At 40.1% G+C, this 16,960-nt stretch overlaps 1 protein-coding gene across 1 annotated transcript; it reads right to left on the minus strand.

Moving 5' to 3' along the window:
- Positions 1 to 517: 517 nt before the first annotated feature.
- On the minus strand, positions 518 to 16,271 carry PDIA6 (protein disulfide isomerase family A member 6). The gene is made up of 13 exons (XM_026674311.2): positions 16,187 to 16,271; positions 11,642 to 11,783; positions 10,619 to 10,676; positions 9,544 to 9,670; positions 8,486 to 8,592; positions 7,031 to 7,167; positions 5,853 to 5,967; positions 4,897 to 5,037; positions 3,617 to 3,701; positions 3,446 to 3,518; positions 3,002 to 3,160; positions 2,299 to 2,395; positions 518 to 999 (listed from the first exon to the last, which is right to left on the minus strand). Exons 1-13 carry the CDS (start codon positions 16,218 to 16,220, stop codon positions 925 to 927), a joined length of 1,350 nt encoding a protein of 449 aa, XP_026530096.1. The 5' UTR covers positions 16,221 to 16,271; the 3' UTR covers positions 518 to 924.
- Between the last annotated feature and the right edge of the window lie 689 nt (positions 16,272 to 16,960).

The following is a 16,960-nucleotide window of genomic DNA, read 5'->3' on the forward strand; positions in this document are numbered from 1 at the left end:
TTTTTTTTTTTCATTCTTCCAAAGAAATCGTGTCTTCTGTTATAGGAGTATTATACTTTATAATTTAATTATACTAAAATTAGTCTCAAGTCATAATTCTGGGCTGAGAACAATTATTTGTCAGAGACAGCATGAATTAGCAGACGGCTTACTATTTTTCTTGAGTTACCATAAAGGAACATTAGTTTTTAAAAGATTCCCATACAATTGATAAGATGTGCATCAAAAACCTGTCACACGTTACCAGTAAATAGAGTAAGTTCTCTCAATCCTACAGGCTCCCCAAAGAAAAATAACAGTTGGAAGTATTTAGACTGAATTCACAGACCAGATTCATATCCAAAGCTTAGTATTGTATGAAACATTTCACTATAGCTTCTTCAAAACAGCAGAATTTAAAAAGTGACTGGCTTAATATGAGCACGCAAGCATCATAACATTCATTGCAAAAATGGCTTCAAATACTGCACTGATATAGTCAAAGGGAGATCTCTCCGTACACTGTACAACACTGACACAGAGTCAAAAATATTGTTTTATTCTTTCATTGAAATGAAAGCTATACTGTGGGGGAGGAGAAAAAAGATCACATTTTAAAACTAAGTACAACAAAAGTCTCAAGTTACAATTGACCACCACATGCCAGCTAGTTTTAAAAAAACATCCAAGAGCATTTCAATGAAAGATCAGTGTTGTTGTCAAAATATCTGCTACACCGGATACAATTTCACTCAATAAAAAAAATTCATAGAATTTGTGAGATATTTTTTCTTAAGAGATGCTCAGTTCACTGATGACCATGTTTCCAACAGTTTCTCTCTTGGCAAACAAGGCCACTGGTAGATCCATGTGATGCAAAACGTTCTTCTATCCAATCCAACCACTGCCCAGTGTCTCTCAAGAAACCAAGTTATCTTCAGGCTCTCACAATTCATCCTTCTGAGTATCCCAATCATCAAGATCTACATCACTGAGATCAATATCCTCTTCAGCTGGGAGCTATGAAACAACAGAGTGTGAATTGATCAGGCATTTATCACATATCATCACATACTTCTTAGAACAAGTTTCAACCCCCCTAAGATGCTGAGAAAATACTGTTCAATAGCAAACAATGTTACTATTAAATAACTTTTTCTAAAGAGACAGACCTAAATGTTCTCTTGTGCTTTTTAAGTTTGTGTACAACTGGCAATTTGCTTTTCTGATCTTCCTTTAAAAGTATAAAATACACACACAATCTTATCCTGAAGGTACGGTTTTTACCATTCAGATAAGTGATACAATTAAAGTGGAGTTTCAACACCACCATTCAGTCTAATCGCTGTTATTTTAAATCAGCAGAAAAATTAAAGCTATGATTAGTGTCTGATGGTTAAGATCAAAATAACTAGTTTTACACTGCATGCTAAATCAAATGTTGGCTTAACATGATAAGGGAATTGGGCTACATGTTTATTTACAGCTCTTTGGCTTCTTGATTCCTGTTCTGTGTCTTATATCTAAGCTGCTAAATGTGTACAGAAATGTACAGCAAAATCATCCAACAAAGTTAACTCAAAATTGGCCAAACAAGGCATTATTATTTTATCTGCCTACAAGATGGGCGGTTTCTTTTTCATTAAGCAAGCCAGGATTGAAACAAGCCCAGGTGTGACATTTTGTATGGCTTCAATAAGCAATGGAGCAGAAATTGTCTATAAAAAAGTAGAAATCAACAAGTAGACTCTAAGCAAACAATAAAAGTTGGAAAATCTATGTAAGCTTGAATGCAACCTGAGCAGCTGGATAAACAAGCAAAGTAGGAGTCGCATTATTATCAAGTTCCTCTTTATAACCCTTAATGCAAGAATGCTAGACTAGTTGAACATTTGGTGAGCAACCTGCATCAGCAGGACAGGAAAGAAAAAAAAGAAAATAGTCTGCACAGGAAGCATTTCAGAATAGCTCAAACAGGATATAGAAAATAAAATGATGCCAGAAATAGATAAACAAATGTCAAAGCTTTCAGCAAAATTCAAAAGAGAACAAAGATACAGAGCCACATATAGAACTAAGGTGGTTTCTCACAGATAAGGTGGGTGACAGAAAAGAGAAGAAATAAAAAGAAGCAGCAAAGTTTTAACTAAATAGATCTTTGAGTACAGGCTTTAGGGTATATATTTATCAGGCTGACTAAACATTGAGAAATTGACTGGAGAGTGAACCAATTTAAACGTATGGACCCTAAAATGTCCAAATAAGAATGTCCAAATAAGTTCTGTATGACTATAGAGATGAAAATGGAGTCTCTCTTACCTCACCATCTTTGCCATCCCAGGGCTCCACTGTGTTAATTTTGGCAAAAGCCCCTCCACCAACTGGTGCTGTGGACCCTCGTCCAACAGAAAGTTCCCTAGAAATGGAAATACCATTTAGAACATAACATATACCCCTCTAGGGATTCACATTTGAGAACCAGTTTAATTAAGGCACTGGGTTAGAAACTGGGAGACCATGAGTTCTAGTGCCGCCTTAGACATGAAAGAAGGCTGGGTGGGTGACCATGGACCAATCATTCACTCTCAGTCAACCTACCTCATGGGGTTGTTGTGAAAAATAGGAGGAAGGAGTAGTAGGTATGATCACTACCTTGTTTATAAAAATAGTAACGGTGGGATAAATAAACAAATAAATAAGCCTGATGTGATGAATTATATAGTGAGCAGCACTGAGTGAGACTGGTAACTGGCCCTCCTCCTCCTCCTCCCCCCAGTTAAAATTTCATGAGATTTCATTTTTTTTAAAAAATGGGAGGAGTAAGTAGAAAAAAGATGGGATTCAGGAATACCCCGAGCAAGATCGGGTTTTTTGTGCTCAAAAAGGAAGTCAACAAACATGGTTACAGAATCAATTCTGTAAATAAAATAAAAATCAATTATTTCCCCCCGCTATTTTTAATTGAAACTCGTCAAGCACCACAGCGTTCATATGCTTTGAGGTACCGACAAAACAGCCTTACCTCAGGAATTCGTTAATCCCTTGATCGCTGAAGGAACCTTTCAGCAGGGCAAATTTCATCTTTCGAGCATTCACGGCTGCCATGGCCGGATAGCCAAAGCCACCAATACCCAAAGAGCTTTCGAGATCAAACTGTGCTCCGGCTTCTGTCCACAGCCACCTTGGATAAGAAGAATTAAGTGTTTTATCTCGAAGCAAACCACAGAATATCACTTTTCTCCACACTTCCAGACCTCCCTGGCATCACCCAGTTTCTGCTGTAAGTTGCAGAGCAAAAGGGCTGAAGAGAGCAGATCAAAACCAGCTCCTCTACCTCCAAGTTCGTAAGCAATCTAGCCTAGTCTGTGCTGCCACTGAGCTACTATTTTCATTTCAATAGGAGCACAGATTGGTATTCCTCCCTGCCCCAAACCAAAAGCACCTCTGGCTGTAATCTGTAACTTACCCCCATATCTTCCTTTTATATTTGTCTGCCATTTTCAACATGACTTCCAGGTAGGCATTTCTACCTGCAGCTCCTGTTTAACAGAAATCATAAAAAAGAAAAGAAAAAGAAAATCACATTTGAGGCCAGTATAAAAGCCAAAGGTAAGGGAAAATACTGTCTTGTTCTTACCTGTGTCAAGTATATGGGGCAAAACAGAAATGATACAAAGTTGGTGAGCATCACACGTTTGCTTTAGGACATCTTCGTTAATAATCTAGGCGAGAACAGATTTACCAATTCAGACTCCTAGCAATTAAAGAGTAATATCTAAATTGCAACTACAAAGTTAATTTTCCTACAAGGTCTTCTCTTGCTCAATCTTTTTTTTTTAACCCGGTTGATTTATTTGTCCTGATAGGAATTTCTCTAGGTCTCTATATAGGCAGTCCTTGACTTATGACCACAATTGTGTCCAAAATTTCTGTTGTTAAGTGTGACATTTGTTGTGAGTTTTGTCCCATTTTACAACCTTTCTTCCCAGGGTTGTTAAGTGAGTCACTGTAGTTGATAAGTTAGTAACCCGGTTGTTAAGCGAATCTGGCTTCCACAGTGACTTTGTCAGAAGGTCGCGAAAGGGAGCCCGGGACACTGCCACTGTCATAAATATGAGCCAGTTGCCAAGCAGCTGAATTTTGATCATGTGGCCATGGGGATGCTGCGGAAGTTGTAGCTCTGAAAACGGTCATAAGTTACATTTTTCAGTGCCGTTGTAATTTTGAATGTTCACTAAATTCTTAATGGTATTCTGGTATCATTAAGACTTTTAAACAATTTTGATCTACACAGCTAAGGCCACAAGGATGCCAGAAGTTTTCTTAATTCAAAGTCCACAAGTAACTTTACTAAAATTAGGACCTCTACATCATGTCATTTCTTGCTCATGATCTTCAAAGAGACCCTCTCTCACAAAGCTCTTTGCAAGCAAATGTCACTATATCAATGCAGCTCATATGAACTAAGGGCAGACACTTCAACAAAGGGCTTGAAATTTCCAACCACATGAATTTAATAAAGGCAATAAGGTGATTTTAAGATATTTTGGGAGAAATTCAGTAAGAAATCAAGTTTAGCTTGATTACTCATTTCCAAAGAAAATGATTTGAAGTATATATAGCGTTCCCTTAATTTTATCAATAAAAGGCATCATACTAGCAAATTTGGTTATCAAATTATGACGGCTACATAACCAAAATAGGACTCATGAGATGGGGGTAACTGCCATGCACAGGTTTGCAGAGGAGAAAATACTAAGAGTTCTGTGACTACAAAATAACTGAGATGAATAACTTAAATGGAATATGCAGTATTTTGAAAGACTTCATGGCTCCTCACGGGACAGAAGTACCCCATACTGCAACATTTTCTTCCGATTTCCCTAGGAAGTAATCGCTTGATCAAAATAAGGATACCTCTAGGATTTCAGGTGCTGGTGCATTCTCTGAAAACAAGTCCAGAGCTCGAGCAACGATATCGGATTTTGTCCTTCCACCATCATAGTCAACAGGTTCTTCTCCTTTTTGGAAAATTTTTATTGTCGGAAATCCACGGACCTGGAACACAGAATCAAAGAATTCAAATCATAGTGAGCACAAAAGGTAATCCACCTTGGTATTCGATGAACTCAAAACCAAAATAAAATAGCTCTTCGTTTCACTGAATGTCAGCACAACCCAAAATTTCTAAATAGACAGTATGTAAAATTATCACAGAAACCATTACATCCATCTATCTTATCTTATCTTATCTTATCTATCTGGCCGTGTTTTCATATAATAAAGATCGCCACCGGGTCTTAGTTTTTGGTTGCTTTTGAGCCCAAAAAAAACGGCTAGGCTGTCTTTTCAAGGGTGACTTAATTCGCCCCTGAGATGCCATCTTCAGGCGGGGGGCGGGTCAATTGGCTGATGTTGACCTTGGCGTTGGTGGGGCAACTTCATATGGGGTCAACGCAGGCAAGGCACCATATCCAGGTGTGCAACAAAAAAAAAATGTACTTCCTAATGGGCTTAAGTCCCCCACCATTCCGGCCCATTTCGCATGTTTTAATATAGGCCTTAATTTGGGGAAGGGGCTTAATTCTTGCATTTCATGCCCTATAAAACATGCTGGGACTTCCTATTTAGTCACCCCAAAAGAGGCCGTATTGTTGGAGAAACAGGAGTATCTATCTATCTATCTATCTATCTATCTATCTATCTATCTATCTATCTATCTATCTATCTATCTAATCTTCCTCCCTCCTTTTAAATGCTTAAAACATTCCATTCAATATGATGTTGCCTCTAAAAAAGGACATATTCTCCCCTCTGTGTTATTTGGGAGACAGCAAGTAATAAAAGCATTACCACTTGCACTATCTACTCACCCCATACCGACTGGCTAACATCTGGTGCACGGTAGCATCTACAGCACCAAGTTTAATTTTTCCCTTTGTTTGCTCCTTCACTTCAGTTGCAGCTGATGCCCACTCTGGCTCCAAACTGTAGAAGAAAATGTGTTGTTACATGTGAGTGTTTTCTTTTAAAAAGTACAGCAATAAATTACAACAGCAATTTAAAATTAAAACCACTTTTTTTTTTTAAAAAAAAGCAAAGTGGTTAAATTATGACAGTTCCAAAGGCCATAGTTGAGCTCAAAATTACTATAGGTTGGTTGCTTGTTACCTAATTACAAAACATGGTTGATTCAACTTTTACTAACAGATCACAATGACTACTTAATACTCCTCAAAAGGATCTTATGACTTGACATCCTTGAGAAAGCTTGAACTATATTAGCCCTAATAACCCTTATCAATTATCAGATTCCAGGAACCAGGATGCCTGAAAGTCCTACTTCTGGATTTACAAAAGATTATAGATTTTCATCAGTTTTGTCTTAGGTGACAACACATTATTGAGTACAGAAGAGAATCATATTAAAAGCAAATAGGGAAAATAAGTCAAGAAAACCCAAGGTAACTTCACTATGGCTCATGTGCCTCCAGAGCAGGGGAGTCAAACTCAATTTCAGTGAGGGCTGCATCAGGGTTGTGTTTGACCTTGGGGGGCTGGGGTGGGTGTGGCCAGCTCGACATCATTTGTGTTGGGAGCGCCTGTGGTGGCCCGAGCGTTTTGCCAGCGAAAACAGGCTCCTGTGCTCCGTTTCTGGCTACGACGGCCTCCTGCAACCCTCTGCCATGCGGCCCTCCCCAGCTCCGTTTTTGCTGGCAAAGGCACTGCGGACCAGTCCCTCAGTTTCCAGGGCAGTCCCGTGGGCCAGATCTAAGCACCCCGCAGGCCGGATCTGGCCCACGGGCCTTTGTTTGACACCCCTGCTCCAGAGGTTCCAAGCTTAAGCTGCATTTCTGTATTTGAGGTTAGTTCCACTGAAGTACAGTAAGCAGGACTAACCTATTGACAGACTGCATTATCAATATTATTGCACCCAACTACTACTCAAACATCTGGTTTCCGTATGTATGTATGTATGTATGTATGTATGTATGTATGTATGTATATGTAAATTTACTGTAACAATCCTGAGTACAGCCAGAATACTTACTTTTTGCAATGTCCACACCAAGGAGCATAAAATTCTACCAGCCAGACACTGTCACTGTCCATTACGGTCTTATCAAAGTTATCATCAGTCAATTCGATCACATCTTTTTTGTTGGAGCCTCCACTTTCATAACTGCTCTATTAAAGAAACATGAAAAAGGTATTTAGCGCTACAAGTTTTACTCCAATTCTAATTATTGATGACAATAAATGGGTATATGCTTTCTAATCAAAACAGGTTTAGGATAGAAACTTATATATAATATTTTAGCTGATAAAAAAACCCAATCCACCTCTGCTTGAAATCATAGTCTGTACAGGATGGAAAATGTAAACGCAAAGTCAGCCATCGATTATTCAAACGGAGTTTTTCAACAATGAACATCTGGATACATCTGGTCCAGTGGTAGTCAACCTGGTCCCTACCACCCACTAGTGGGCGTTCCAGCTTTCATGGTGGGCGGTAGGGGTTTTGTCCCCCTACTGTATAAATCACCATTACTGTGGAACCGATGGGTGGTTAGAGAAAACTTTACTACTAACAGAGATACAAAAGTGGGCGGTAGGTATAAAAAGGCTGACTACCCCTGTTCTAGTTGAATTAATCAGTAGAGCTTCACTTCCTCTATTTCAGCAGATGTACTGTATATGTTGGCCTGAGAATGGGGAATTTAAATAACAGAATAACAGACTTGGAAGGAACCTTTGAGGTCTTCCAGTCCAATCCCCACTCAAGCAGAGACCCTACATCATTTCAGACAACTGGTTGTCCAAGCTCATCTTAAAAACCTCCAATAAAAGACTTAACATGGCTGCCTATCTGAGATCTATGCAACCTAGAAGTCTTGCCTTTTTCAATGAGTCTCTTTCAATTTATTTACAGCCATGATTTCTTTATAAATCTTTTAAAATAATTTTTAACAAGATAAAAAGAATGTGACATGAAAGAAAGAAGAAACAAAGATCAAAAGAAGAAAAAGATTATAAAGTGGCTTCCAATCTTATTATATTTTCCTTCTTCCTGCATGCTACTCTTTCTTATGTTCAAACTCTTAAATCACAAATTCATACATGAAGTTATTGTTCTTTCTCTAATGCTTATAGCCATGATTTCTAGAGCCTATGTACAATGGAGACATCAGAAGTCTGAAGAATTTCCTTGCCATTCATTTATCCTGCCAACTCTTTACTTTTGTGTATTCATCTACTACCATTGGCTGCCACTATCCTCTTACTAAGAAACTACAGCTCCATATTTTTTTGCAAAATGTGACTCATTTAAATGAACAAACCTGTTGACCTACTAAATTTTCACTCCTGCCATAAAATAAGCCCTTGTTCAATCCATCATTCAAATGCCAATGTTACCAATTGTCCTGTAACATTCTTCACAAAATACAGGCATGGAAAGAACGAGGCTTTGCAATGAGTAGGAGTCAAAGCCTAAAAGGGGTACCTGTTTTCCAGAACTGTATCCTCCACCTCTGCCACTAAGACGATCTTTTACCAATGACCGGACAGCACTTAAAGCAGAATCAACAATAGCATCACTGGTCCTGGCTCCTGAGACACAAAAGAAAAGCATCATGCTAAGCAAGACTCCACACAGATCAACTGTCAACTCTGAAGCTGGCCTGACTTGGGGCCATCTTTGAGGCTTCAGTGTTGCCACAACGGAGAAGAGGGTTAGAGAGTGGGGGAAGTAGAGCCAGCTGGGGTTTTATAGCCAAAGCAATATACTTTCCCTTGGGAACCAAGTATCTTCCAAAAGGTGGCTGAAGAGGAGTGATGTTACCAAGCACTGGAGAGCACCCTGATTGGACCATGTGACTGGTTGTTTGGGGGAAAGGGAAAGAACATTTACTTTTAATTTGGTGAAAACAGCAGGAACCTTTAAAGTCAGTTTTCACCAATCTGTGCCAATATATATCCAATAAACCTGTTCTTTGAGGAACTTACTTGCCTCAGAATTCTGTTTGCTATGGGTGTATTACTTGGAACCCTGATATCAACATTCAAATATTCATTCCAGTAGCGGTATCCACCATTTCAGTCCTTTTAACAGGAAGGGGGAGGGAACCAAATGGGCAGCTTATGTGGTGTCACATTAGGAGAAACAACAGGAGGCTTCAGCCTTGAACTGGAAACCCAGGTTTTAAGTAACCAATAGGGTCCCTGCAACCAGGGTGGGGAACCTATGTTTCTGAATGTTCTGAATTATAACTCCCACCCAGTCCAGCCAGAAGTGAGGTACACTGGGAATTGAAGTTCAACACCATCTGGAAGACCACAGGTTCCTAACTTCCTCTGTAAAAAAATACTCAGTTCTTCAACCAAACGTAAGGTTGCCATAAAAGTGGGAAATTCTTAGGAATTTCAAGTCACCAAAAAAGGACCCAATATATTATAGCAGTCTTTTCTACTTAACTGGGCTTGTTGTGAACAAGAGAAAAAAAAATATCAGTTTTGCTCAAGACGCACATCAACAAAAAGAATGTATCATCTTAAAAATACCTTGGTAGTCTTCTGCTTTGTGCTTGTTAGCACCAAAAATCTTGATAGTGGGAAACCCTTTAACACCATATTGACCACCAAGAGATTGGTGTTTGTCTGCATCAACTGCCCCAATTTTCACAACACCCTGGAAGAAAGAAAGGCTTTTAAGTTAGAGAAACAAGACAAAACAATTCCACAAAGAGAAGGCAAAATATGTTTTGCTGAGTTCACACATGTGTACTGACTTAGGTCAAAACAATGGAATGTATCATTTTAAAACAATGGAACACATGCACAGAGAAATCCTGGCTTTGGTTTAGATATTCCTTTGACTAAGTGGTTTCATAAACTTAAAAGAATAATTCAGCTTGAAAATAAAGGATGGTGTGTTTCTTGATTCTCCCTTTATATTCAAGAAAGTCATGCATTTACATTAACTATGTTCTCTGCTAGGGATGTGCTGCCTTTGGGAGCATCCTAATGTGGTTTGCCATGACTGTGATGGATCAAGACAATATTACTCAGGCAATTGTCCAACAGCAAATGCTTGCTTATTAGGAAGTCAAGACTCAACCCTCTTCCAAAAATCTGGCCAAGAAAACTTCATGGACTTGTGATCAATGAGAATCAAGACTGAATCAATCATGCATGCACACACACCACATGCATTTCCTTCTCTTTCTAGGCTCTCAGAAAACAAACCCTATCAGCTCAGCCATAAAATACTTGAAAAGTGAAGAAATGTTGATATAAAGCTGGGAGAAGATGCTAGGAGGAAAGCAAAGGCCCTCAGATGCAAGAACAGTATAAGATATATATATATAACAGTATATATCCTAACGTAACAATATGTGGTACAATGATTAAGGTATTGAATAAGGATAGGGGAAACTCGGGCTGAACTGTGTTCTCCTTTATGGAAATTCAGAAAGTATCTCTGGGCTAGTCACACTCTCTTAAGCCCAATTTATCCAATACATTTACTGCTATGGGAAAAACTGGAGGAGGGAATCAGCACACTTCCTTGAGTTCCTGGAACACAAGCAAGCTGTAAATCTAATAAAGAAAGATTATTTATGGATATGCTACTCACTTTTAAGGCAGTTGCAGCTTTCTTCCATTCAGGTGTCAGTCTTTGGCAATGGCCACACCTTGCAGAAGATAAAATAAAAATATTACCTTCAAACATTTGACTGATTCCAAACCAAATACCCCCTCCCTTTCCATGAATCTATCACTTGGAATATAATGATTGTGTGCTCCCTTATATAGTTTTCAGAATGAGAAAACTATATAAGGGAGCACACAATCATTATATTCCAAGTGATATCTCAGATTCATGTTTATTTTTCTTGCATTCCATATGGTTTGTAACCAAAGTTAATTGCTACAACTTTCCACATGTGTAATATTGCACAAAACTGTAAGATATATTGACTGCCAAACATGTCTCTTGTCCTTTAAAAAAATTAACAAACCCTAACATTTCTATACAATTGAAGTTCAACACCTATAATTCAACCACAGCATTTTCATAGTAGGCAATTGAAATTCTTTCAATTTCTAGCTGCACATTACAGATCCTTTTTCCCCAGAAAAAACACCACCACTAAAGTTGGCAACCATACATACTTTTATAATAACATAAAGCTTTCTGAAACATGAGAATAAACTGGAGGTATTGAGCACCGTTATGACTTCTCCAGCCTTCAACAAATATTTCCACTCTTATTTCATCAACTGAAAGATGTAGGAACAGCATTTATATTGTTATCATGACGAACACATGCAGATCTGCATTTTAATAAGGATATTAAAATAAGTTAATCTTCATCAACTCTCCAGGGGTGTTGGGCCTGTAGGTTGTCTGTGAATTCAGCAATTTTGATACCAATATCTTTGAAGGATAGCAATGAGAAAGACTGACCCGTCTATTCCTGTCACCATCTCAGTTAACCATAAGTATTAATATGACCAGAACAGTCTAGCTAGAAATTTTGCATTGAGATGCAAGAAACTATTTACAGAAATAAGACAGCTAAAGTATACACATGAACAAGCAACAAACAGAACAAACAACAACCATTTTCTTCAAGACAGCTGAGTAAATACATACCATGGTGCATAGAATTCTACTAGCCATAAACTATCACTTTGAATAACCTCTCTGTTGAAATTTGTTGGTGTAAGTTCTATAACATCATCACTGGAAGAATACAAGCTGTTAACAGCCAAGAAGAGGGTGCAACTTACAATACCTAGGACACAAACAGAATAAAATTCAGATAATTACAGACAAGCTTTATACGTTTTGGGTAAAAAACATGCACAGCTGCTAAATTAACGGTAAAGCAACGTAGAAGAACCCTGGTTCACTAAACCATTAAGATCAGGATACTAATGGAAATACAGCGAAGTTGGAAAAGATAAAAAATAAATACATCTAAAATCAGACTAGATCTCAGGACTGGAACTTTTCCTGCTAATCTGATGCTTTCATTTCCTCTCTATGCAAGTGTGGCCACTTGAATTTTTTTTAAAAAAAGGAAAAGGCTATTTTTCTCATCATTTGCCATGAAAACATGCCCAATCATCAACAGGCAACATAAACCAAACATATACGAAGTAATTTAGAGGTCCCGCTCTTCTTGCTTAATCCAGGGAGTCTCTGATTTTGTAGTCACGACCCTTAAATGACGCATGGCAACAGTTGCCCTTTTAAGAGGAGAAAGCCTCCAGCCTTTTTAAAACCCCTTAAGCATTTTCTCAGCAAAGCTAGAGCCTCACCAGACTGCATTCAGGGCTCTCCTTTGCTTGGATAAGCATATTTGCAGCTTCTCCTGGCACAGGGCGAGTGATCCCCATCAGTCTGACTTGGGTGCATGGGCCCTTCCAAACTTGTTAGTTTCTAAATTTGCTTAGACCTCTCATAAGCAAGAGTTCAAATCTTTCTGACATCATCCTTTACACAGCTTAAATCAGGGCTTCCTGCACACAAGCTGGATCCCTTTGGATCCATGGGACTCCCAGCCCATGGGCCGGATACATCACATGCTGGCCACGCCCACGCCTGGTTTAGTGAAGGAGGGGAAAAAATCCGATACATCACTTCATTCCTAAATTCATTTACAGGAAAATAAGCTGCATTAGACTGAATGAAACCATTCCCAAGGAAACAGGACTGCATGCGCTGACTCACACCCTTTTGAATTATACTGCATGTGGGAGTGGTTCTTCTGCTTTCAACAGATTACACCACAGTTTGTAACACTGATGAATTGCATGCTTTATTATATTTTTACTGGTATCTTAAGGTGGTATCTTTAAATTATCCTGCTTTGGGATCTGAATGAAAACTGAACTTTATTAGGATAATATGCCATCTGTTACTGTTCTTTAAAGATTCTGTAATGAAAACAAGAAAACAAGCTTAATCTCTTGTCATCATTGGGTTCTTTTTGGAAACATAGTCTTTAATACCTAAATATTAATTTGGAAAAGATGTGCTCTGATCAGTTTGCTGAACCATTCATGTGAAAGTTAGTTTGCAATAATTAGTCAGGCCAAAAATGTATCTGTCTAAGGCAGGGATGTCAAACTCCCAGCCCATGGGCCGGATACATCACATGCCCACGCCTGGTTTAGTGAAGGGGGAAAAAATTCCGATACATCACGTGAGATTGACACCCCTGGTCTTAGGTAAGGTAATCTATGTGAAAGCACTGAGCAGCCTTTCAAATTCTGGTGAGATGTGCAGGCGGGTGGCAAATAAATTTAATAAATAGAAGATGATCCCTAAAATAGAAATCTGCATGTGATTAAGAAAACTGATCATCAGCAAGCTGCATAGTTGAAGCATTCCAATAAAGAGATCATTTAATACAATTGTAAGCACTTTTATTTCTGCAAGACACTTTCCTAAGCCAGAAACTGTTGGAAATTTACACACCCTTATTTTAACATGTAATTACCATCTCTACGTCAATCACTTGATTTATATATCAAGATAACTACAAGTCTGATCTAATGTCTGGAAATGTGTTTGTATGTATGTATGCATTAGAAATGCCCCAAATTTGTAATCAGGAACAGAACCAATTCTGTACATCTCTAAAAGTAATTTGTATGTATTTGGGACTGCACTATAGTAAGGTTTTTTTCCCTTATGATGGGGAAAAAAAGGCCTCTCATCAAATAAAGAATCTGTGTTCAATTGAAAATGCTGAACTTTTATTCCTGTGAGTTGTCGTAGCAGCAGGAAAGCAACCGGGTGCCTGAGATCAATCCCATTCCCACCCACTACATTCTTTGCAACAGCAGGTTTTTTTTTAATATGCTTTTTAATTGAAATAAGTGCACTGCTGACATATTGAAAGTGAAGCACAAATCTCTTGCATCAATCTAATTTACAAAACTGTTTCTGGACAACCCCTCCCCCCCCCCCAATAGATTGTAAAAGCAAGGAAAGAAAACGTGTGGGTGCCTGTAGCCCTGAATTCTGTTTCTCCTGGCTTGGTGATAAGCTGAGCTTACAAGCAGCATCCTTGGGAGGTGAGGAGGCAAGTGATAAAACCAGGTTTGTGCATAAGTTCTGCCCCTTTTACACATGCATGATGACATTACACGCCCACGCAAAAGAGGTGGGGCTTCTGATGTGACACCTGCATTGCTATTTTGATGAAAGCATTAGATCCTGCAGATACCTCTGATCTTCAAGTGGGCCAATGGGAGCACTGCATATGTTAGGACAGTCATGCTAAAGCAAACTTTTTTAACGGCAATCATTTTGCAAAGTTTCCATGTGTCCACTGACCCTAAAATACAAGAAGTCCTTGACTTACAACTGTTCATTTAGTGACCAGTTACAACAGCCCTGAAAATATGTTACCCATGACCATTTTTCACACTTACAACTGTTGCAGCATCCCCATGGTCAGATTATCAAAATTCAGAAGCTTGGCAACTGACTCATATTTATGACGATTGCAGTGTCCTGGGGTCATATGATCGATCCCCTTTTGCAACCTTACAAAGCAAACTCAATGGGGAAGCCAGATTCACTTAACAACCGTGTTACTAATTTAATAACTGCAGTGACTCACTTAACCACTGTGGCATAAAAAAATCGTAAAATGGGGCAAAATTCACTGGACAAATGTTTCACCTAGCAACAGAAATTTTTGACTCAACTGTGGTCGTAAGTCGAGGACTACCCGTACTGCCTTCTCTATGCTAGAGATAAGATTTGTTTCAGGGCAGATACTTTACATTCTTCTGTTCTTACTTGATTGTCAGCGCTAACAAGGTCCACAGCCCTAATCAGGTCTGGTGCATTGAGAGACACCAGATTCCAAGGGGGTTCCCAACAGGATCTCCTTCTGGTCTAATGCAAAAAGCAGAATGACGCTACCTGAGACCCACTGCAGTAGGCACCAAGCTAAACCCAGACTTCAATTTCCATTCAGCCTGCAATCACTGTAAATGGGAAGAGCTCCAGGCACCCTCGAAACAACCGTTCTGAGTCCAAACTGGCAGGGACAGCCCAGCTCATTCCAAATGTTTCAGATTTGGAAGCATTTTGCCCATCTCATACAGGCGCCCGGCTCACCCAGAGAGCTGTCGAAGAAAAGGGTGCCAAAGCTGCCCTTCAAACAAGCCCTTCATGGGGCTTAAATAAAGTGTGATTCCTATAGCAAAAGGGGAAAGCATGGGGAAAGGCAGGAAGGACCCTGGGCTTTCCTATTTATTCATCCTATGGCATGCAGGGGCTGTCTTAACGCATGGGCCTGATGGGCACTGGCCCGTGGGCCCCATGAGCATAGGGGCCACATCCTAATCTGTGTATGTTAACCCTTCCGTGCACCTTGCATCATATAAACACATTATACCTATATTATGCAAGTACATGTTTAATTCCATTGGCCATTTTACATTTTTATTCCTGAGAGTTGTCGTAGAGCCCTTTGCCTGCTTCTTTGCCTGGGACCCATAATGCTATTAAGACGGCCCTGAACACAGCACAGGGATAACACTTAATAACATTATACAGGAACAGCACATCATACGAGGGTATTATTTAGCTTTCCTTAAAAAATGGGGTGAATAAAAAGCAGGACAGCTGCATGATAAAAAGCCATGCCTGGGGGGGAGAGGACCCACCTCGCAAGGAGGAACCCCAGAAACATGCAAATCACAGCAGCCGCCTTAAGAGGGGAAAAAAAAGAGCCTGATTTGACTTCTTTCCTAAGTTACCCCTCGCATCCCCCAAAAACGCTTCTTAAATAGCCCGATCTCTCTCTTCCTTTAAAGCAGTAGCCTCCAACCTTGGCAACTTCAACTCCCAGAATTCTCCAGCCAGCAAAGCTGGAGAGCAAAACTGGCTGAGGAATTCTGGGAATTGAAGTCCACAAGTCTTAAAGTTGCCACGGTTGGAGACCACTGCTTTAAAGGCACAGCTGTTCTAGAACGAGATGCAGAAAATTCATCTAGAGCCCCATGGCTGGAGACCCCACGCAGCCCATTTAAGCCTGGCAAATCGGGGGGATATTTCTTGCGCTGAACCCCCATTAACCCGTCCTCGCTTCCCCTCCGCTCCAAGATCTGTCCTCCACGGCCGCGTCTCCTTCCTTCCCTCCCTCCCTCCTTCCTTCCCTCCAATTACCAAGCAAAAACCGCTTTCCACTCAAGGCGCCCATGTTACTCTCCGAGGAACTCCGGCACAGCTAACGTCGCCGCGATTCTGCCGCTCCTCTCCCAAGAGAGGAGGCAAATGTTTTCTGCGATCCACGCCGTGTCTGCCGCTCATTGGTTCTCGCCGCAATCCCTCTTTTGCATAGCCAATGGGAAACGGACGGGTCAGAGCCGGAACGAGGCGTGGAAGGGTGCGGGTGGGCGGGGCTTTAAGGAAGCCTCAGAGAAAGGAAAGGGAAAGGAAGTGAGAGGGGTCAAGGGGTGTGTAGCCGGCGCCGCTCGACCACCCGCTTCCGGCCTCTTACTGGCACTCTTACTGAGTGGCCATAGAGATAGGAAAATGGGAAAAGAGTACGTGGAAGGGAGGGGTTCCTTTCGGGTTTTTTTTTCCCTTTGCGGACCAATGGAACTGCTGCCTACCGCGGTTTTAAAGCCTGGCGCCATGCAGATAACCTAAGAGTTCAGCTCCCACAATGCTCAGTTTTTGATAGGCGTCATCCTAACTTTTGTGGAATGTGTCCCAAGCTGCAATAAGAGAGTCGGTTAACACGTTTGCAGAAAATAAAGGTTGAAAAGAGTTTGGAGATCATTTGATTCTGAACCCTCTGCATTCCTCCCCATGCCCTCTCTACCTACTTGTAAGATGGCACTTCATGCGGTTAGCGTTAGCTTTTTATCCTGCTTGCCATAGCTCAATGTGAGAAGCATACCCCAATACGCCTGCCTCCTATTTTCCTCATTTTCC

Source organism: Notechis scutatus, chromosome 1 (genome assembly GCF_049901735.1).
Source record: "Notechis scutatus isolate UNSWTSFEM ecotype Mainland chromosome 1, rNotScu1.2, whole genome shotgun sequence".
NCBI classification, from domain to species: Eukaryota; Metazoa; Chordata; class Lepidosauria; order Squamata; family Elapidae; genus Notechis; species Notechis scutatus.

What these genes read in the sequence shown, in the direction of transcription:
- PDIA6 (XM_026674311.2), bottom strand. Translation starts at nt 16,220, where the DNA reads ATGGGCGCCTTGAGTGGAAAGCGGTTTTTGCTTG. An exon ending in GTAGAATTCTATGCACCATG is followed by an intron (nt 10,677 to 11,641) that starts GTATGTATTTAC and finishes ATCTTCTGCAAG; the next exon opens with GTGTGGCCATTGCCAAAGAC. An exon ending in GCCCCATATACTTGACACAG is followed by an intron (nt 3,519 to 3,616) that starts GTAAGAACAAGA and finishes TCTGTTAAACAG; the next exon opens with GAGCTGCAGGTAGAAATGCC.